Source organism: Alexandromys fortis, unplaced genomic scaffold, assembly GCF_014885135.2.
Source record: "Alexandromys fortis isolate MF-2015 unplaced genomic scaffold, M_Fortis_MF-2015_v1.1 scaffold_34, whole genome shotgun sequence".
In the NCBI taxonomy this organism is placed as follows: Eukaryota; Metazoa; Chordata; class Mammalia; order Rodentia; family Cricetidae; genus Alexandromys; species Alexandromys fortis.
In genome coordinates this window covers 13127483-13150823 of record NW_026067933.1, presented here as the reverse complement: position 1 = coordinate 13150823, position 23341 = coordinate 13127483, and the positions used below count along the sequence as shown (strand labels likewise).

The window sequence follows — 23341 nt, the reverse complement described above, 5'->3', positions numbered from 1 at the left end:
GTGTGTGTCATGCCCAGTTCTGTATTAGTCACTTTTAAAGAGTAAATAGTGAGTAACAATAATTAACACTATTTTTCCAATAATTTTTATAGCATTTTGCTGATATTTCCTATAACTATTTGCCTATAAGTTCTTTCTCACACATAAATATAATGCTCTTTACTATTATAAAAATGTGTCCTCTTACTTTAAAAATTCAGGTTTATTTGGAAGTCGATTTTTAAAAATATTTTAGATTTAACTTGCCAATAACCTTCTGGCTTAGTTGAGAATAAACTTGGATTTTCCTAATTGTTATGACTCTTTAAAATGTTGGGCTGAAAATGTTTAAGTATGAATCATAAATTTATGTGTTTTATGCTTTAGATTTTTATAAGACTAGAATTATAATTTTACTTGAAAACATGACAAAATACAACATATAATCTAAAGAATTCTTTTGGTATTATAGAGCTACTGGTCAATAATTCTTATTGAAAGCAATTCTTTTCAATAAGGCATTTTATAACTTTAACAATGGGAGGCCATTACTCAATTGCATGCTCTTCAAATATGTAACCTTAAATAAATCAATGGAATTTACAATGTTATCACTGACCCTCTACATATTCGTTTAGTTTGGAAATAGCCACAGCAAGATACTGGGCTAACTGTGGAGAGAAAAATTACCAACAATGAAGTCATTAAGCGAACACACGAAGATAAATTATCCAGCTTAGATTCATCCAATAAACTGAATTCTGACTTCCTTTAGTGAGGCAATTGCTTTAGTCAACATGCTTCTTTTCCCTGGAACTGTTTGTATTTAGCATTTGTGGTTTAAATCAAAGAATTGATTCCTCCCTCCTGCTAGTCTTATTCAAGGTCAAATTAAACAGATGTGATAGAAGTTGAAGTTTGTTACTTGGGAGGATAGATAAGATCAATAATATTGATTTTGCCATCTCTCAGTAATTTATTTTATTAAGAAGAGTTTAAAACAAGGCATCTATTTGCATTTTTGTTTCAAATGACTGGTATTGGAAAGTGTTCATTGAATTTAACCTAGTATTTAGGGAGAAGGGCAATAACATTTTCTTTTGGACTCACTGACTTGGCTTAATTTTCTACAGTGTTAAGGGCAAAGGAACTCTACATGACTCAACAAATCCATGGGCATATCCAGGACATTGAAAAACAGCTGTAGGGCATATAAGCTTTTACTGGATTACTGTGGTGGTCTGATTTGAAGCATCAGTACACCCTTCTCATTAAATGATCTCATGACGCTGGATTCATTGGGTTCTATCACACAGAGATCCTTTCACATGTACATGCCTCATCCCAGAACAGTATTTTCTTTTGTAGTACCTCTAACTTGCAGTCTTCAAAAGATAGAGGAAGCCTTTTGCAAATCAGTATACTATTGTTCATCCTATCTGATCTAGTGAGCATTCTGTCTCCGTTCTCATCTCAGCCAGAGTCAGGCTCTGCCAGACTTGGGACTTTCACCCCTGCTGCTGCCATCACCGTTGGATTTTAATATACTGCAAATTAATTTCCTGAGTGAGATTAAGAACAACCTTAGTTTAGTTCCCATTAACATAGTAGTTTGAGTCTACCATAGGAAGTATGTAGAGATTCTCAGTTTATGTGAATCTTTTTGTCACTTATTTTCTAATATATTTCCAAATTTGAAATGATAAATATAAATAGACTATGGTACTAAATATCTTTAGTATCTGGAATGCTGTCTATATATACAGTGTATAATAGGACTCTGGTTTATTTCCATATGTGAGATCAATCGCTCTCATCCCCTTGGAAAATGTCATAGAACAAAAGCAAAATCATGCAACTGGAAAAGGGACAGATAAGGAGAAGGGGGCATAATAGGGATGGGGAGAAAAAGAGACTGGAGGAAGAGAGAGTAACTTGAATGCTTTTCATACACCTGCAAATTTTTCTAAAAGCTAAAGTCACTGATAGCAAAAAGCTAAAGAAATATCTTGCATTCTTAAAACAGTAATTTCTAATGTTTATTGAATAACTACATCAGAGTTTTTTTTCATTATCTATCCCTTTCCATAGCTTTGACAACCAAAGCCACCAGGCTGATAATTAGGAAACACAAGACCACAGTTACACCTATGTAAAACATGTTGGTTGTGCTATCCACATTCCATATGGCTGACATTTGAGTCACTAAAAACATTATTCTGTTTCAGAAAGTAAATAGGATGTTCCCACTCAAAGGAACATTTGTAATTTTTTTTTTTTTAGAAAATTCACTTGATTTTTCCTTCATGACATCACTTGGTTTTGCTTAAAGTTGTCACAAGATACCCTTAACACCTCAAGTCTGTTTTTTGTCCTTCCCACTAGCAAATTGTTTCTCTTGTTGTTACCATCTTCTTAACCCATAAAAAGCTGATATGTTTTCTACTTTATCACATCTGTCTTATCCCAAGGCTCTTTGTTGGAATTAAGTGGTCACTCATTTTACCACTGAAAAATATAAGTTGGCCTTATTACTAGTGATGCAGTATTTTTCTAGGGGGAAATGAAAGATGACTTCTCCTCAATTAAATAGATTGTCAGCCTCCAAGCCTAGGGATATACAGGAGGTCATGGATGACCTCCACTGCTAGGACTTTGTATACGGTCAGTATTGATCAGCCAAGCCTAGAGCAAGACTTCTTTTTCTACCTCAATAGCTTAATAAAAGCAGACTGTGTTGCAATAGAGTTGAAAGTGGGAACCAGGTAGAAAGGTTTCTATAGAATTTATGGGTCCCAGGTACAAGAGTCAGAAGTAGTTACAGCTTTATCAGCACCTGACACTGAAAACAAACAAATCTTCTCTTGAGGAGAGGAATGGCAAGTATCAAAAAATTCCATTTAGTGAAGCAAGTAAAGCCCAAGCCAATCCTCCGCATGGCTGACCACAGGATTTACTGCAGATATTCCAAAGGCCTTACTTCTTGGGCCCCACTTGGCCCACGTTGACTCGCACACAGATGACTTTTCGTGTCTGCATGCCCACAGAACATGAGGCCTCCCCGCTCCACGTTGTCGTCGTATTGAAAGATGACACCGATGTGTCCTCTATACACTGACCCCAGGGACCGGTTTGCCAGTGGTACACAGTGCAAGGATGCTCATTGCAGCTGCGCACCTCTTGCAAAGCACTGCTGTTGGGGCAGCGGATTCCACCTATAAAGGACAATGATAACAGATGAGACAGATAATAAAAGGGAAATGCATTGTTCTATCCTCCTAGGAATGCGCAGGGCTGATAACCACGACGCCGACCACTTGCTGAGCACATAGACAGATACCAGCACCCTACAAAAGAGGAAAATTATTCTCTTTCATGATTTAGCTTAAAATATAAAGCATACAGCATATGCACTAGATATTGAAGATAATTTAAGGAGAAGTCATTGTTCTTCAGAAGAGCCCAACATCAAAAGCAAGGAAGCAAACAGTATTGTTAACTGCAAGCAACAGACAACTTCACACTGTGCGTGAAAATATGAGTATGTTTCAGTCACCATCATTTAAACTGAATGTCTTAATGAAGGGTTTTAAATAATGCTTACTTTAATGTGTTAGATTTTAGGGTGATTACACGCAAGAATGTTAAAATTGGATGAAAATTTAGAATCTTCTAGAGTATTATTGAGAAAACAATGGACTATTAATAGTTGTTCAAATCTATGATGTCATTGGTTGTACAATGCACCATCATTTTATGTGTTCCAAAGAAAAAGTAATGGCTTGAAATTAAAATATTAATCAATAATTTCTGCTTATTTCCTATTTTTATGCTTATGTAAATAGTATTTATGACTTAATTCCATGTTTGTTTTTTTCTGTTACAAGAAAAGATAGTTCTAAACTTCTCTGTTCAGAGTCCAGATCTTTGAAGTCAGTGTGCACTCATTCACATCAAAGTTTGTGTTCCTCGTAGTATTACCAAGTGTGACATCAAAGATGTTGGTGAAATCAGATATTTCATTTTTATTAAAAAATCATTACATTTATTCATTTTTGTGTGAATACATGTGCATATGTTTATGAATATATGTATATATGCATATGATGGAGGAAGGTCATTGGTTAAAAAAATAAAGAAACTGCTTGGCTGGCCCTCATAGGTTAATACATAGGTGGGAGGAGTAAACAGAACAGAATGCTGGGAAGAAAAGGAAGTGAGCTCAGACGCTATGCTTCCCCTCTCTGGGCAGAAGCAATGAACTCCATCCAACTCAGGATGAACGTAGGCTAGAATCTTCCTGGTAAGCACACCTTGGGGTGCTACACACATTATTAGAAATGGGCTCATCCAGGTGCGAAAGTTAGCTGAGAAGAGGCTAGATATAATGAACCAAGCAGTGTTTAAATGAATACAATTTGTATGTTGTTATTTCTGGTGTAAATCTAGCCATGCAGGAGCTGGGTGGGACGAAAAGCAGACCCGCAGCTCCCTCAACATGCATATATATGTATATAATATATATGAACATACAAATGTCATGGTGTACATGTGTAAGTCAAATGCAAAGTTGTAGGAGTAAGTTATCTTCACCATATGGGTCCCAAACTGAACTTAGATCATCAGGCTTGGGGGCAAATACCTTTATCCATAGAGTCATCTTACCAGCCTAATATGATATTGCTCATAAAAATTTGTACCAGGACCTAGAGAGATGGATCAACCATTAAGAGAATATACTGGCTATGACAAACAATGCATTATTTGTCTTAGTCAGAACCTGGAAACAACCTAAATGCCCCTCAAACAAAGAATGGATAAGGAAAATGTGGTACATTCACACAATGGAGTACAACATGGCAGAAAAAAATAATGACATCTTGAAATTTGCAGGCAAATGAATGGAGCTAGAAAACATCATATTGCATGAGGTAACCCAGACTCAGAAAGCCAAATATCATAGGTACTCATTCATAAGTGACTTTTAGACATAAAGCAAAGAAAACTAACCTACAATTCACAATCCCAGAGAACCTAGACAACAATGAGGTGCCTAATTAAACCAACATTAATCTAATCTACATGGGAAGTAGAAAAGATATCTCCTGAGTAAATTGGGAGCATGGGGACTTTGGGAGAGAGCTGAAGGGGAGGAGAGAAGCAGGGAGGGGAGCAGAGAAAAATGTAGAGCTCAATAAAAATCAATAAAAAAAGAAAAAAATCTATGAAGAAAAAAAAAGAGCATCTACTGATCTTGCAGAGGATCCCAGTTTGGATCCCAGTTTGCTTCTGCCTTATCAGTCAGGTCACACCTGTCTATGTCTTCAGCTTATTTTGATTCTTTCTCTCTCTCTCTCTCTCTCTCTCTCTCTCTCTCTCTCTCTCTCTCTCTCTCTTTTTTTGTGTGGCATATCTGGCATTGTTATTTCAGCCAGAATAGCAGAATTCACTATCATTATAAGCAACTATGCCATAACTTCTGCTTAACTGCTCCATTTTAGAAATGCATTCAGGGTACAAAGCAACAATACCGGTGATGCTAAATGATTAGGTAGACACAACTCTAATTGGTAGACTGTGATCTTATGGTTAACACTCTAGAATCATTTTTGTGCAGCCATATTGTGTGAATTTTATAGGTGGAGTTCTAATTTGCGTTCACAAATTAGTCAAGTGAATAAAAATAGAAACCCAAGTATGAAACGATGTGACCAGTGTGTTAATGAGGAATGTAGGAAGAGCATGCTTTTTTTTTTTTTTACCAAATATGAAAATAAAAAAAATAATGTATTGTTAAAGGCAGGGATTAGAGAAATTTAATGCTCACTTCATTGATGATTTAATTCCTGTGGTAACACCAGAGATGACCTCCAGGGATTGGAGATATTTTCAGACTTCCCTCTTATCAGCAGCTAATCAATTGGCAGTTTGTTCATAACAATTTAGAGTCTTTCCTGCATTGGTGAATAAGGTTACAACAACAGAGTGATCTGTCCTGAACATTTTCATTGGTGTCCCTGCTTCATCAAGGTAAAGACATATGTCACACTTTATGTCCTGTCTGTTATCAAACAGTTTGATGAGCCTGGACTTGCTTGGACTTTTAGGATCTGAATACACTGAATTCTAAAACATACTAATTGTATTGGGGAGAAATAAATAAGTGAGAACGCCTAGCCTAGCATTCCTTCCTCCAGGTGCTGGATGGATTCAGCCTTAACAAATTAATACCATATGTATATGGTGTGTATTTATGGTATAAATATATAGTATGATTGTATATAATTAACATGTATGATTATGTATAATTAACAGTTCCTTTACATTTAATACTAAAATTTCTGGCAAAATGTCAAATTTTTGTACCTATACCATTTTCACTGTAAGAATAAGTATCCTGTTTAAGCTGATTTTTAAACTCTGAATTGCTTTTGACACTTGAATTGACTGCTTGGCTTAGGGGGAAAATAATAAGAGAAAGAAAAGAACTTTTACACCATCAGCATAACACGTCAAGGAACTGCAAGATAGCTGTTCAGTTTGTAGACACAAAGGCTATTTATTTTCACGCCCTAATCCACATTAAAGCCACATCAGCAGTTTGGATCTGATGGAGGATCCTTGCACCGATAAATCCTAGTGTGGTCTTAATTATTACAACATTGCAATTTTGAAAGTATGGTTTGTTGTAATATGCCACTGCAGCATCACTATGCTATTTGAGGGATAATTTTATGTTAGAAAATCAATAACTATAATGTTGAAAGTATTTATGGGAAAACCAAATTTTAGACATTTGGGAGTATTTCCATAGTTACAGAGAAATTATAAAATGTGAATGACAAAATTAGTAACAAGTGAACTTTAAACTGTTCTCAAACATACAAAAAAATAGGCTTTACACTAAAACTGTTACTTAGATTTTTTTAATAGTTTCAGCAACAGGAAAGAATTAATTTACCAGACCAAACTTCTGTTATATAAACAAATATTTAGAGAGGGGGTAAGGAAGAACTAAGAGGAGTTGAAGGGGTAGAAACTGCAATAAGGATATATTATGTGATAAAAAATTCATTTTTAATAAAAAGAAAGAAATAAACATTTATATACAACATAAAATGTGCCAACTATTAGGTGAAACTGCTCTATTAAAGCAAGATGCGTTGGGCTAGGGAGATGGCTCAACAGATAATGGTACTTGTTACAAACATGAGGACCTGAATTCAAAGCCCCAGAATTCATTTAAAATACTGGACATGGCTGCATGATATGGTTACTTCAGCACTGTGAGGCCAGAAACAGAGACTGAAGGATCGTAAGGACTTGCTTTAGTAAGCTTCAATCTTAGTAAGAAACTATCTAAAGTGCATAAAACAGTAGCAATTCAGAACACCTAACATAATTTTCAGACCTCCATGTGAATGCACAAGATCATAGTCACACACAAATACAAGTGTGCATATATCACACACATATATTCTGTAAAAACAAAGAACAATCAGAATATGTAAAATGTGACATAACTTTTCCTATATGCATCAGTCTTGCAGAAGCTTTGTTAGGTTGCATATCGTGAGAGTTAGGAAATTGCTGCTTCTGGCATTGATATATTTACCACTGATATAATAGTTCCAAAAGACCCCTACTCATGACACCAGCTAAGACTCATCACAATAGCAGATACGTAGCCTGAACTGGCCATCTCCTGTGAACAGATTGGTGCCTAGCCCAGTTGTCACCAGAGAGGCTTCATCTAGCAACTGATAGACACAGATGCAGACCCACAACCAAACATTAGGTAGAATTCGGGAATCCTACAGAAGAGAGGGAGAAAGGTTTGTGGGAGGCAGGGGGTCAATGACATCACAAGAAAACCCACAGAATCAACTAATCTGGGCTCATAGGGGATCAAAGAGACTGAACCAACAACCCGTGAGCCTACATGGGACTAACCTCGGGATTCTGCATATCAGTTAGAGGTGTATAGCTTGGTCTTTTTGTGAGACTCCTAACAGTGGTCACAGGAGTTGTCTTTGACTCTTTTACTAGCTCTTGGTACTGTACTCCCCATATTGGATTATCTTGCCCAGCCTTAACACATGGGGAGGTGCTTAAGTCTTACTATAGGTTGGTATGCCATGTTTTGCTTATAGTCATGGGAGACCTGCCCTTTCCTAAACAAAAATGGCAGAGGAGTGTATTGGGGGGTAGGAATTGAGGGTGGTGGTAAAAGGACAGGGAGGAGAGGAGGGAAAAGAAACTGTGAATCTGAAAAGACACACACACACACACACACACACGGAGCCCTATTCAATATGGTATAGTAACTAGATACCTGTGTATGGGTGTGATACTCATCATTTATGTTGGCTGTGTCAAGGTACACCAGAGGGATCAGAAATAGTTCACTCTAGGATATTGTGATGTGGTAAGGAAAATAGCTAAGAAGGGTAGAATGTCTGAGACATACACATGAGGAAATTTTTGTGGAATGTCAGAATTATGTTGAGAGGTACATACTTTAATAACAAGAGAAGTAAGATTCATTGTGTTTTGGAGACTTAAATTTGTCTGGGAGAAGGGGGCATGGGGATGAACTAAGAAGAACTAGAATTTTAAATAGCAAGTTTCTGAGATGAGAAAGAAGAGATTGTTTTTATCTAAGCAAAAATAAAAAAATAAACGCAAAAGAATTTGTGTAGGTATGGCTGTGGAGATTAGCATGGTGGCATGTCAGTCAGAGTGTAGAGTGGATGTGGGAAGCGAATGGCTGCAAAGACAAGGGAGAGGATGGGGTGTCCCCTAGGAAGAGGTGATACTGTGTTTCTACTGTCAGCTCCTGTTGCAGCCCCATCATCTCATAGTAGACTGTGCTTGGTGAGAAGCTTTGGTCCAGGGCATGATAAGTGCTTGGGAGAGCTGAATCATAAAGAGCATTAGTAGAAATGGGAAGAAGAGTTCTCATTGTGCAGCCTCCTCAAATCCTCTGAAGCAGGAGGAGGGGGACATGCCACCATCGACTTAGACACCAAGTGCTGTTCGTATCTACACACAACCCGGATCTGTGGGTCTTTGAATTCTCTAAGAAACACAGCTGCTTCATGGCTCTGATAAGCAAAATCACTAAACTGTTAAACACTAACATATTAAAATAGAACTATTACTTCTTCCAAGTTTTCTCTGTAAAATATGATTCTGAAGACTTCTAATTATTTGAGAAAATTGGCGTAATTCTATTTCAATCTGCATCTATTCTCTGCACACGGCAGATAAGACAGCACAGTGACATTTGGTTAGTAAAGTTATATCAGGTCATTCTAAACTTTGCAAAAACAAATGTTTTCTCATTTTTCACTCTTCACAAATGAAGTTGGTTGAAGATCTGCATGGGGATTCAAAAAGTGAAAAACACAAAAAAATTAACACTAATGTTTATATTTGGTTCAAATTCAACACACCACTACTTATATTACACACATGACAGATTCAACTGTTAAGGGGATTCCTTCTTTTGGAACTTGACAACATAAATTTAAAAGTAGGTTTGGGGCAAACCCTAGTATACATAATATCACAAAGATGCTTATTCAAAAAAAAATCATACAATATTTCATTAGTAAGTTCTTGATTTTATATAAGTAGAAAATAAGAAGTAAAATTCTGAGCCCAATATGGGCTCTTGTCCCTTTCTATGTGTATATAAGTGTGTTTGTGTGTATGTGTTCATATGTGTGCAGGTATATGCATGTGTGAAATTCAGGTATCAGCATCAGTTGTTGTCCCTTGGGAACTGTCCATCTTGTATGCACTATGACTTTTCTCACTGTGACTGGGGCTCACTATGTAGTGGTGCTGGCTGGCCAGTAGGCCACAGACACCCCTCTGTCTCTGCTGTCCCAGGTCTGGAATCACTAGCACACCCCACAACACTAGATTCTTTATACATGAGTATTGGGTATGGTCCTCATCTGCATAGTAAACATCTTCCCATGGAGCTCTTTTTGCAACCTCTTAACTCCACCTGGTTTAAATTAAAGTTCTAGTCAACTTTCTCTAGTGTTTATGCCTTGACTATCTCTAGATGTTTCCAATTGTGATTTGGTTTCCTAACGATATTTCTGCATGAATTGTTTTGTAGGTATTTTTGTTTATTGTTGATACTATACTGTATAGTGTTATCTAAGAGACTGTATGGAAAAATATATGCAAACTATTTTCATTCTTTTGTTTTCTTTTAAATTCTTTGAGTTACCTCCACAACTGTAGCATAGAGTCAACAGTTATTTTCATGGACCATTTGTAAGAAGGCGATGAATGGGGCTCATCACTCTGAACAATTTGATGTATATTTTCTGTAAGTAAGACATCCTTCCATACATAAACATATCCAGTACTCTGAGCCCCACCAAAACTTCCAACTATCCCCAAATAGTTGTCATAGCACAAAGATTTAATTCAAAATCAATCATCACATTTAGGCATCCTGTTAATTGTTGGTCTCCTTTAATTGGAAACATTACTTCTGTATTTTCTTAACTTTATAGGCAATTCTGATGATTTAGTGTTCATTATTTTATAATTATATAGCACCTTCCTGACTGATGCCTTTCCAGAGTAAGACTCTGTGCATGCATTTCTGGCAAGGTTTATCATAAGTAATGCCATGTTGTTATTGAAAAACATTCAGGACATGCGATTTTGAGTTGCTCCATTACTCTCAATTACTTGGATCACTAGATTAAGCAAGATATGTTTCTTTTAAAGACATCTCTATTTCTATTTATATGTGTGTACCTGTGTGTATGCATACTACAGTGTGCATTGGTGTCTGGGAAGCCAGGGGAGTTTCAGGTTCTCTAGAGGTAGAGTTATAGGTAGTTGTCCACTGACCAATGTGGATGGTAGGTGCTGAACTCTGGAAGATCAGCAAGTGCTCTCAAGTGCTGAAGCATCTCTCCAACTCCACTCCCCACAGCATGTTATCCTGCAGATACAGTACCCAGTGATGGGACAGTCTTCTTTTATTGGAAGCAATTATTTTATGGCCAGAAGTAGGCTGCCCCACAAATAAAAGCAGTCATCTCAGGATGGTGATGAAGGTGGGGATTCATAAAATAAGGGCTTTTCCAGGATCTTGCCGTAGCAGACCTGGAAACACTATAAACTGAATCACAGCCTGGTCAAATATTAAATGTCTACCTCTTGCCCTGCCCCAACTCTTCCCCTACTTAAACTCATATTCACATTAATGATTAGAAAGAATGACTAAAGGTTAAACCCCTTGCCTTTGTGGTATAGATACATTTATTAACAGTTTACTATATATTTTCCCCTGCTTTCTGAACATAATCTATTCAAATTAGAAGGGCTGTTTGACAAGTCAAGAAACATAATTTTCCATCTGGAAGTCTCTATTTTGTTGTGTTGTTCAGATTCCTTGGGGTAAGGCCACCCTCTGGCTTAGAGATTACTCACAGTTATGGTTATGTTAAAATAGCATCAGAAACCATGATCCGGGACTGTGGATATGGCTCAAAGGTAGAGCACAAAGGCCTAGTTCAATCCCCAGCACATGTGACTGACTTCCTGCTACATTACAGAGACCTCACACTTATGCACTTGCCATTCTCATTGATTTCTTCCTAGAAAAAAAACTGTATAATCTCATCTCTAAATACTACATATCACTTTTATCTTTTGTTTTCCTATAAAATTATCACAGCAGTTTTCATAAAAAGAATCCCAGACACATTCCAAGGTCTAATTTTTGTAGAATTATAATAAAATACTCATTTTTGCAGACTATAATATTGTTGATTAGAGCACATAATTTAAGACTTATTATAGGTGTATTTCTTTCAAAAAAGAAAGCAGAGGCCATTTTATAAAGCCCGGTATCATAGCAGCCTCTTTCCCTACAAGATTAAAGGTTATTTTCATATCCAGCAAATAACAGGTATTAAGGAAATTTATTTTGCAGATGAGCTCTCCATTTGGTGTCTCACACAATTATGCTATGTTTTGTAAATGTCATTGGCAGAGAGCAAGACATCCACTTACAGATATTCAGTCTGCTTTATACTTAAAATGATGTTCCGATATATGCCCTTATGGTATATTAGAGAAGCATGTGCAACATCCCAGTATAACTGGCTTATGATACAGCTACTAGACTTAATTTAAAAATTATTGAAGACCCACCCTTTCAAATTAGGTGGATAATATGTATCAAATACTAGCCATGAATTTCTGCCTTTAAAACATTCAAGACCTTTCCGTGTGAAGTGTCTCATCTACGGACAAAATGATCTGCTGCAGTCTTGCAAGCACAGCAAAATCCTTGCTATGTGGCCCGGGGTGAAAAGTCACTCATTACTAGTCACACAGCAAATGTCTGCCAGGAAGAATGGGTTTACAGGAAGCAGGGTGACCACAGATCTAATTTTAATGAAACCCAAGACACAATCTGAGATGACAGAGTTTGAAGTCTGAAGGTAGTCTTTTCAAGCTGGAGGTGTTTAGGAGAGCACAGAAAAGTTAAGGCTTGTTTTCTCCAAAATTTGTGTTTTTCTATAAGTTTTCTATTTTCTTAGCAAACAGTTATATTTTTATTGGGAAATATTTGAGGGGTCTATAAAAATTATAAAATTTCCCAAAGGGTAACTTTTATATATAATATGTTGCACTTGTATATTAAAGCCGAGGTAATTAAACAGTCTGCAAAGTTATTATGTAAAACAATAGCAAATATTGATAATAAGATTATGAGATACTATGATCAAAAAGCCTGGAAACATAAAAAGGCAAGATGACATAAAATCAATCAAAATCAATTAATTTCAGGGATTAATAGGTGTGTATGCTTATTATAAAGAGAAATTGTGATCTGTAAGTCCTAAATGTGACTAAAAAGGGTCATTTAGTGTGTGATGCTACCCTGCGTTCCTGAAGGAGCATGGACCTCGGTGTGAAAGAATTTGACTCCCATGCTTTCCAACACTTCTGTTATCTTCCAAAAATACAAGAGCTTGACACTGTCTCACCCAGTCACACAGAGGACAAATTAGCACTGGGGGAGCAGCACAGAGGCAATCACTGCCTTGTATTCCTTGGTAATAAAGCTTGCGGGCATGCGGGTGAGGTGTGATCTGTAAAAGTCATGCCTTATTCACCCCAGAGGGTGAATCTGTGTCTGGGTCCTGTGGATCTCAGAGCCTGTGCTCAAAAATACAAATGGTGGAGAACACACACAATGTTCAGCCAAGCAATAGCCATGCTAAAAATTAAAATAAACTTTCTTATTATATAAGTGACAATTCTATGAGACATTAAACTGTCAATGGCTAAAACAAACTACTGGAATAGAAAGCAATGAAATGTTTGGATTTTTAGACCATTTCTTAATTTCCCCCCACTTTGTACACTTTGCAATAGAAGAAACATGAATTATTAGGTGAATGAAAAAATATTTTTTCAAGAAATCATTTATTCTTGATTAAAGATCCATTTTCAAGGTTAATTATAAGGAATAGAACGAAACCATATGAACAGATATTTAAAGTCTTTCATTGTTGGAGTTCTGTCAGTTCGTTTTCATAGAATGTTGTTTTACACACGTTACACAGTAAATGGCCATCAATTTTCAGAAGAAACAGTTATGAGGCTGGAAACCTTACCTTCATCACCTGCATAGGCCAGAATGGACCTAGCTCGGATCTGTTTCCCTTCTGTGGTTTTCCCTGAGCAGGTGTGTGAACAGGAGGACCACGTGGACCATGCTGTGAGCACACAGTCCTTTGGGCATGGGGCATCACAGGCCACAGGAATGGGAAAGATGGCGTCTCTGCATAGCTGTCTGTCCACTTCTTCTCCTAGGAACCACATGACCACCAACATTTATCAATATTAAGTCCATGTCAAATGAATGATTGAAATAAGACAGGTGTCCAGATGAATTAGAATATTTCCCATTAACTCTTAATTAAAAACAAAGTGAAGAGAGGAAATAGTTGTTATGGTCAAATGTTAAAAGAATATCAGAAAAATACAAACATAGAAACAGACACATAAAGCTCTAAATAAATAAGGTTTCCCTAATTATCAGAGACAAAGGCACAGAAATCAACATATTACTGAAAGTATTGTTACCCTACAATATCTTCACATAAGTGATTTTTACATTTAAAATATTAATGTACAATAAAGAACATTATGAAATTATGTTGCCCTCCATATTCAGAAGTAAACTATGCTTTACAGTGACGGATAGCTATAGCATGTGTCAGTGTTTTCATGAATCAACTCACAGAAGTGTTTATAAATGTTATTGTTTCTACCAGAGAAGGCGTTTTTATACAACTAGCCACCTTTCTCTTTCTTAGCAACCCTCCCCACTCTGCAGAAGTAGGCAGTAAAGGTAAAGGGTAGAATAGAATCACCATGCCAGTTCTTAAGATGGCCACGTGGGAGATGGAACACTGATGACAGGACAGAGCATGGGCAAAAGTAAGCAAGAGTCACCCAAATGCTTTAGAATCATTGACAGTTTCAATGGATCTTTAGGTATAGAGCTGTTTCTTTATAGCAAACAACAGTTCATATAACGCTCTCTTCCATTGCCCCAAAACTCTAGAAAGCTACATAGCCAACACATGTGGTTTGAATATGAAATGCTCCCCACAGGCTCATGTCTAAATGATTGGCCCCAGAGGGTGGTGCTGCTTTGGGAAGGCCTGGGGACTTTAGGAGATGGCCCCTGACTTGAGGAATTGTGTGACCTGGGGAGAGGCCTGTCTTTGGGGTTATATTCTGCAGTTCTTCTCTGCTTCCTATCCTCCATAAAGTGGATAGTCCCTTTCTCCTTCTGCCATGGTATTCTGCCTCATCATCAGCCCTGAACCAATGCAAACAAGGAGCATGGATTTAAATCCCTCAAGCCAGGAACCCAAAGGAACAATATTTATACTTCACTTCAAATTCTTTTTTAGGTATTTTGTCACAGTGGTGAGAAAGGAAACTAAGACAATGTTTGTTAATGTCTTATGAGTGAATGACATGAGATAAACAAAAGGCCAGAGAAAAGAAGACATTATTGTTAATAAATAACAAGGAGAAGCAAGAAGACTGTGAGAAACATGGATAACAGGAGATGTCAGTAACAAGCGACTCTGTTGCCTTGGTTACAAATGTGCTCCTAGGTTACACTGAGTAGAACGAAACAACATGTCGTGTAAGCCATTGAAAATCTTTCTTCTGTTTGCTGTGTAACATATCCACAATCCTGGATGATCTTATGAAAATTGTGAGTGTTGTATTAGACATTCAGGGGAGAAAGGTCCCTTACTGTGCTGTTCTTGACAACTATTACACGAACAAATCCCAACTAATTTTCTCTGGTTGAAGGCTAGGAACATTTTGTGCTGCACACTGCTTTAGACACGTCTTTGAAAAGTGGGACAGAAAATTAGAAGTAAATTGGAAATGTGCTAACATGTTGATAACTACTGTTTTGATGGGCCTTTTACGTTAGAAAAAAATCAGAAGTCAATTGAAGTGTATTTATAGCCACTACTTTGTAAGATCCTAAATCATCAGACTTATTCACTATTTATAGCCACTACTTTGTAAGATCCTAAATCATCAGACTTCTTCACTAGTAGAAGAGGTTCATTAGAATTACAACGAGGCAGCAAGGCCTCATTCTTTAAAGTGGGGCTGGGACAACCTGTCCACACATAATGGGGCCCAAACCATGTGGGGTCTAGGACAGCCTGGCCACACAAGGTGCCCAGGCCACAAAGCTGCCGTGGCGGGCAGCACCAGGTTTAAGGAAAAGCTGTAAGTTGACACACCACCTACGGAGGACCAATTTCTGAAAAGCACCTGACAGTCCAGCCATTAGATAAGATTAGATAGGACCACCAGACGTCCCCGAGTCCAGGACTCAATTTACTCTCCCTTTGCCAAGACATCTAGACAAATGTCAGCCAATCAGGGTCCTAAACCCTGGAAGTCCCCTTACCCCAACTTCTACTATGATAAAAACCATACCCTGACTGGGCTTGGCACTCTCTATTCTCAACTGTTTTGTCTCAACAGATGGAGAGTCCAAATTTAAGCTCGAATAAAGGCTCTTTGCTTATATGTATAGGGCTCGGTCTTCTAGTTGGTTTTTGGGGGACTCCGTGATCTGGGCAAAACATTTCTACTAGCTGTGAAGTTTGGCATATAACCCAATAAGACAATATGATTAATAGGTAGATACATAAATGTTAAGTAGAGTAGGAAATAATTATTGTGTAATAAGGCAGTTAACAGTTTATATTTTATAATTTATATAGTAATAATAATAATAATAACTTTTTCAATTAAATTGGACTTTTTCTTAGTCAAGGGATTATCTTTATTGTTACATCCCTCCTTTCTCATTTCTTGTCCTGTGGAATGATAGGAAACTTTGAAAATGCAGCTGATAGTTAACAAATGTGGCAATTCATGTCTTTTCCAAAAATTTCCAATCACTTCACTCAGAAAGATATAATTCTGCAGCAACTGAGAGTTGCTGAGCATGCCAAGAATACTGTAATGGCTTAAGTAAAATGCTGTAGGTCCCTGAGTGGCTGCAACAGGCAGTGGTCCTGAGATCATGCAGCAGGTCCCCTAAGTGGTGGCAGGCAGCAGGCCATGAGACCACGCCCAGGTCCCCTAAGTGGCAGCAGGAATGGGCTGCAAGTCCCAAGAGCAGCCAGTCCCACGAAGAAATGGCACAATTCTCTAAGTGGCTGCAGTGGGCCATGAGGGGCAGCAAGTCCCAGGCAGGGGGTCGTATGGTGGGTGAGAGACCTCAATGGGGCAGCCTCTTTCATGAGGAAAGACAGATGGAGGCATGCATGCCATGGGACCATGCCACAGGTCTCCAAAGGTGGCTGCAAGAACCTGTTAGTGAGATTAAATAAGAGGTCATAACAACCACTTTTTGATACATATTTTATTTTTGTGGCAGGGTCGGGAAGTGCAAAAATGCCATGTTGTGAGTGTGGAGGTAGAAATAAATAAACAACTTTTTGGAGCTGGCTTTCTTCTAGTGTGTGGAGCCTGAGGAACTGAATTCGAGTCTTCAAACTTGGCACATACAGTTTTTATACATTAAGTCATCTTGAGCACCCATCTTTCTTGTTTCCTTATACTGTAATTCTATAGCTGGCACATAGTAGAAAACTAATATTTTGTGTATAAAATAAATAAACGAATGACCATTGTATTAAGGAAACCATCAATTCTGATATATATGGATTAAAGATCTGCATTTGTTCAGTTTTCATGCATTCCAGCAGTCTAGGACCCTACCAAACTGTACTCATTGGGAAGCCTTGTATAAATCCTCTGTTGGCTAGAAATGCAGCCTCTCTTTCTTTTAACCAGAATGTGCACTTACAACAAATCCTCAGGTGGCTTACACACTCATAAAATCTAAGAAATATCACTCTAGCATTTATCTATGTTTGTTGTCTTCTGGTTTAAGCAGAATCAGGCTTTCTCTTTAAAGGGCAACCTTTAAATAAATGGAATTTTCTACTTTGTAATTCTATCTTTGCTGGTGGACATGGTTTCCACTTCTTTTCATTTTTTTCTCTTTCTTTCTTTCTTTCTTTCTTTCTTTCTTTCTTTTCTTTCTTTTTTTTTTTTTTGATTTTTCGAAACAGGGTTTCTCCGTAGCTTTTTGGTTCCTGTCCTGGAACTAGCTCTTGTAGACCAGGCTGGCCTCGAACTCACAGAGATCCTCCTGCCTCTGCCTCCCGAGTGCTGGGATTAAAGGCGTGCGTCACCACCGCCTGGCTACCACTTCTTTTCATACAGAAAATATACACAGATGAAACTGTGCCTTAAAAAATTGTTACTAGATGTCCATTCTGTCTAATAAATGTTGTATTTATTCATCTTAGCTATGTCTCAGACAGACATTCAGATGTAGGCATCAAAATTTTCGGAAACTTATTTTTAAATTTAATTTTTAGTGACAAATATTGAACCCAAGGCCCTGTACATGCTCAGTACATGCTATGACACTGAGCTGTACTCCCAGATCAAATGTCCTTTAAGGGAAATTGAGAGTTATAAATCTTTGGTATTTGTGTCAAACAACAGAAGCTTGACTAAAGTGATAGAGATGGTAACTACTTTCCCAGTCTTTTAAACTGTATATTGGCAAGAAGAAGCAAAACACAAAAGTAGTTGATGGATGAGGTTTGTCTACAAAGAAGTCAAGAAATTGGTACTCTTGAGTTGCTTCTCAAAAAAGTGGTGTATGGTGGCAGCTACACACTTCCTCAGTACGGACGCAGTGCTAACCTTTCTATGGTTATGCAAGAATATTGGGCTTATGTCCACTGAACAGACAATAATGCACCTGTGAGGGGTGAGAATCATTCAAATTTTTGGCTTTGTTTTAATGAGAGCTTTAATCAATGTGGCTGACTGGAACCTTTAGGGGCTTTATTATTTCAAAGTCAAATTCCCAACATCTAGGTCTAAGTCATGTGTGAATCACTAGTTAAAAGAAATAAATGTAAAAAAAAAATCCAAGACAAGTAACAAGTAAATAGTAAAGTGTGTCTATGCTTTTCACCAGCAGTTTCATATTTGAAGCACCTTGAGAATGTGAAGTGTCATTTTTACTTTATTTGTGAGAAGTGGATTGAATATAAGGTCACACAAAAACAGCCAAAAACCATTTTCTCCTTTATAGTTTTAGAACTTGTTTCTTAATTATGTTTGCTTTAGTTGGATACGTATAGTTTTGTATTACATAACTTCAGGGATTATATAGATATGAATATGCATAAAGTCAAAGATCATTTTTTTTCAAAGATATTTGATCTGAATAAGAAATGGAAATTTTTCTGCTGAGAACTTTGGGAATGCATATTTTTAAAAAATATTGTTTATTTATTTATTTATTTATTTATTTATTTATTAATTTATTATGTATACACTATTCTGTCTGTGTGTATGACTGCAGGCCAGAAGAGGGCACCAGATCCCGTTACAGATGATTGTGAGCCACCATGTGGTTGCCAGGAACTGAACTCAGGACCTTTGGAAGAGCAGGCAGTGCTCTTAACCTCTGAGCCGTCTCTCAGCCCCCGGGAATGCATATTTTTCATCTTGCCTCTACAATTATGGCACATTCAGATATTCCCTGCGGGACCTTTTGAGGCTCTGCTTATGTGAATTTAAACCCAGGACATGTGTGATGACGACTCTTGTGGTGGATGAAGTTTTGCAGCTGGTGCTGATATGAGCCAGCACATTCGTTTCTTTTTTTTTGTTTTTAGTTGCTCTGAATACAGTATTTTAGTGAGACACTTATGATGACATTAAAAATGTTTTATGTTCTCCTTTGTATAGTAAAAGGAAAATATACTCACTTTGGATCAGATTTAACATATAAATAATTTCAAAGAATTGTTTACATTTACATAACTCATTGTATACACCTACAAAGCTCAGGATTTTTTTTTTAACCTTGCAAACTCATATATTTTACAGAAAACATAGAACACAGAACTCAATTTTTAATTTAGCTCTTTTTTTTTTTTTTTTTTTTTTTTTTTTTTTTTTTTTTTTTGGTTTTTTCGAGACAGGGTTTCTCCGTAGCTTTTTGGTTCCTATCCCGGAACTAGCTCTTGTAGACCAGGCTGGCCTCGAACTCACAGAGATCCGCCTGCCTCTGCCTCCTGAGTGCTGGGATTAAAGGCATGCGCCACCACCGCCCGGCTTAATTTAGGTCTTTAACCTATACTTAATTTTGAAGGCTAATTTAAATGTGTCTGTGAGATTCTATGAAAGAAATTGACCCACAAAATTGAATTGGTGTGCTTATTAATTTTTATAAGCTGAAGTTGAGATATAAATGCTCAAGTTGATATCTATCTATTCAGTTTTTTTAATCACAATTGTAATTTTAAGAGTATATTTTAATTATTGAACAATGATGAAAACAAGAGGCATGTTTATGTGGACAGTAAGGAAGCTTATAAGGCCTCAACCCTTCACAAAGAACTACAAGCAACTACAGAATACTGATTTGAAGAAATAGCTTCCCCCAGGGATGAGCCACACCAATCGGTTGTCCCAGACCAAATTTTCAGCCCTGAGAACATTCATAAAAGTAACATTATACAAAGTGAGCAGATTATATTTAGGAATAGAGGTATATATGCATATAGAAGTGTATACTTATATACAAATGTAACCTAAAAAGCAGAGACAATGAATTTAAAAGAGAGAAAGGAGAGAAAGGGTTTGGAGGGATGAAATAGAAAGGAAAATGATGCAAATATAATCTTAAAAAGTATGTTTTCATAATCAATTTTTCATTATTTTCATAAATTGAAACATGTATTTTGACATCTTTAGCTAAATCTGTAAATACTCTGTGTCTAGTCTGTTTTAATGAAGATTTCAAACTGTTCCATAAAATTTCCAACTATTTTTCCATTATACTGCACTTCCTATCACTAGTAAAAGACTTGAACATCTGCTTGAAATAATAATATTAAAAATTCATGAAGCTTCCAATGGAAATAAAACAAAATAGAAAAGAGATTCAACATAGATTTTCTTCCTTTGTTAAAGCACATACCAGAAACTTATCACATAAATTTTCACAGATCTTAAACAAAATATAAATGATAAACCATTGCTTGTCAAGGCTTTGAAAGTATTAAAATCAAGATTGAAAAAATAAAACACTAAGCTCACAATGAACTATGTTTTAACTATATGCACGTATGTCTTAGCACCGTTCCTTATAGGCTTGCCGAATTATTCTAATTTGCCTTTTTAATTCTTTAAAATTATTTTTTTGTGTGTGTGTTTGGGTGTTTTGCTTCAATGTATGTTTAATGTCCAGAGAGACCTGAGGAGGGTGTCTGATCTTTGTCACTGGAGCGACACACAGTTGTGAGCCACCCTTTGGGTGCTGGTGATTGAAATTGGGGGCTATGGAAGGGCATTGCACACTCGGCAGAACCGATATGTATATTTTGTGGTATATATCTTGGCTTACACTATATGTCTATGTAAAGCATCTCTACTTACTATTAAAGTTCACTAATATAATGAAGCTGAAATGGAAAACAGAAAAGAGATCTTAGACAGAGTGAAAGTAGATGGAAATGTTACCAGATAAAACCAGCTCTGTGGCGAGTCCTTAGCATTATAGTTTGAGAATTAGATTTGTCTAATCAGTCTCGACAAACTCTACAGCAACTCTGAGAAACATCATTGGGTTTTCTTTTGTATTGTTTAAAAGTTGTTGCTAAAGTCATACTGACATTGCCAAAAGCTTAAAAATTAAGATAATGGTTTCATATTTGCATTATCTTTTTTAAGAACACGCTTTCTTATTGCTTTAATTAAACTCTCTACAACTCATTGTAAAGTTGGTAGGTTCAGAATCAGCCTACTGAGCAGTTTTTTACTGTATATTTGCTCACCCGTACCCTAGTTAGACTATGAGAACCTTTTATTTACGTGTTTGCCTTACTCTGGGTCTTCAGTTCCGGCTTTGTACTTGGTTCAGACACTGTCACTTTGGGGTTTCACAGCAAGTGCTTGTGAAGTGAGAAGAAATGGGTCTGAAATCCTCTGTTACACATTTCTTTTCTAACAAACAAATCCTCCTCACTGGTGTCTGTTCCATTCCAAAATACAAGTTCATTAGGAACTGGCAAATTGGCCTTAGCATTTCCTTCATCAGACTAAACTCTGACTTTCTTCTTCATTCTAAGCCCCTTAGGATCTCCCGTGTCAGTTGTGAGAGGACAGAGGCACAGTTCCACGCTGCTACCCTCGGCAGTTGGAGGAGTTTACCTGGAGTTTACGGACCTTAGGCTAAAATGGGATTTGTGACTTCTGAAAAGAAGTTCAGGATCAACCATCTTAAGAAGCAATGTTGAAGATTTGTCAGTTATATTTTAAGGCTTAAGTCTGGAGATTGGGGAAGGAGTGAGGCTTAGAAGAAAGGAAGACTCAAAGAGAATGAGTCTGTGAGCTTATTTCAGACCAAGTCTCCCCCCATTGTTTTCATGGTGGTCATAGACAGGATTCTGATGGGGTTTGAACTTTATCTTATTACTAGCTGGCTGCTGAGGGGTGTGTGACGAGTCTATAGTTCATAATGATGTAAAAACATAGTCTCCATATGCAGGAAAGTAGCTGTCTTTCTTTGCTATAAATGGTTTGGTTCTCAGGTGATGTCTGGGAAAGGGAATCAGGCCATGACCATTAAGGCCTGAATATCATTAAGCCTAGTTCATTAGAACCTTGACATAGATATCTCTATATTATGAAAGGAATTCTATTCTATTTCTATAGCAGGAGGCCTTACAACAAATGTTAATTATGTTTGAATTCTTGCTTTTGATTTGCAGAGATGTTTGAATCATTCTCTGGGATGAGGGCTCTTTCCAAGTGTATTTTCTGTTTGGGCACTTATTTTAAAACATAACTGAAAATTCTTTCTTTCTCCCATTGAAATCTTCATAATTCTCAAAGCTATTTACCAGTATTAAATCCTAGAAATTCTCTTTCTCAGAGTTGAGAACTATCCCTCCTAAGTGATAGCAAGTAAAGTAAAAAGTGCCTTGGTTTCCCATCTCTATGAGATGTGGAGGTGCCTAACATCCTTGTGTTGTGGTGTGCAAACACAGATGGCCCATAGAGCAAAGCATTGAAACTCAAGACCATCTCATTTTGAGAGGCAGAATCCATTGATCACATATCCCTGCAGGGCTCTGCCTCACCTTGCCACTAGCCTGCTCTTGCACTTAAAGCACTCTCCGTTTTTTGTTTCTGCCAGTTTGACTTCAGCCTCTCTCCATTGTAACTGTATAAAACACACTGTGTAATATTGGAGCAATTTTTTAGTTGACAACTTTTTTTATGTCATTCACAACATGAAAAATATCTCTAGCTTTCTTTGTATCCAATTATATATTTACCTATTGGTATTTAAATATCTTTAACCAACTTAATTCCTTCAAATAATGCTTCAAGTGATTTTTCTTCCTTCTTTGTTTCCTGTTCTAAGATTACCACAATTATGTCTTCTCTGTCACCTTTCTCAATTTTGTTATGATTTCAAATCCCTGGCCAAGTTTTCATTCTTTTAAGATCATAAAAAAAACGAGTCTCTGAATCCAGTGTTCCCATTTCCTTTTGTCATCTGTTCACCTCCCATTCACCTATTCCAGGCTTCAATTTAATCATTACGACCTTCTTCTTCTTCTTCTTCTTCTTCTTCTTCTTCTTCTTCTTCTTCTTCTTCTTCTTCTTCTTCTTCTTCTTCTTCTTTTTC

General features: G+C 37.0%; 1 protein-coding gene across 1 annotated transcript in view; it reads right to left on the bottom strand.

Annotated features, from left to right (window-relative positions):
- The window catches only part of Thsd7a (thrombospondin type 1 domain containing 7A), a 402007-nt gene that overhangs the window by 74116 nt on the left and 304550 nt on the right, over positions 1-23341 (bottom strand). The window contains exons 7-8 of the mRNA XM_050145877.1: positions 13656-13850; positions 2960-3194 (exon numbers count right to left, since the gene is read on the bottom strand). Of these exons, the coding sequence (XP_050001834.1) occupies positions 2960-3194; positions 13656-13850 (430 nt within the window). The remainder of the gene's footprint in view (positions 1-2959; positions 3195-13655; positions 13851-23341) is intronic.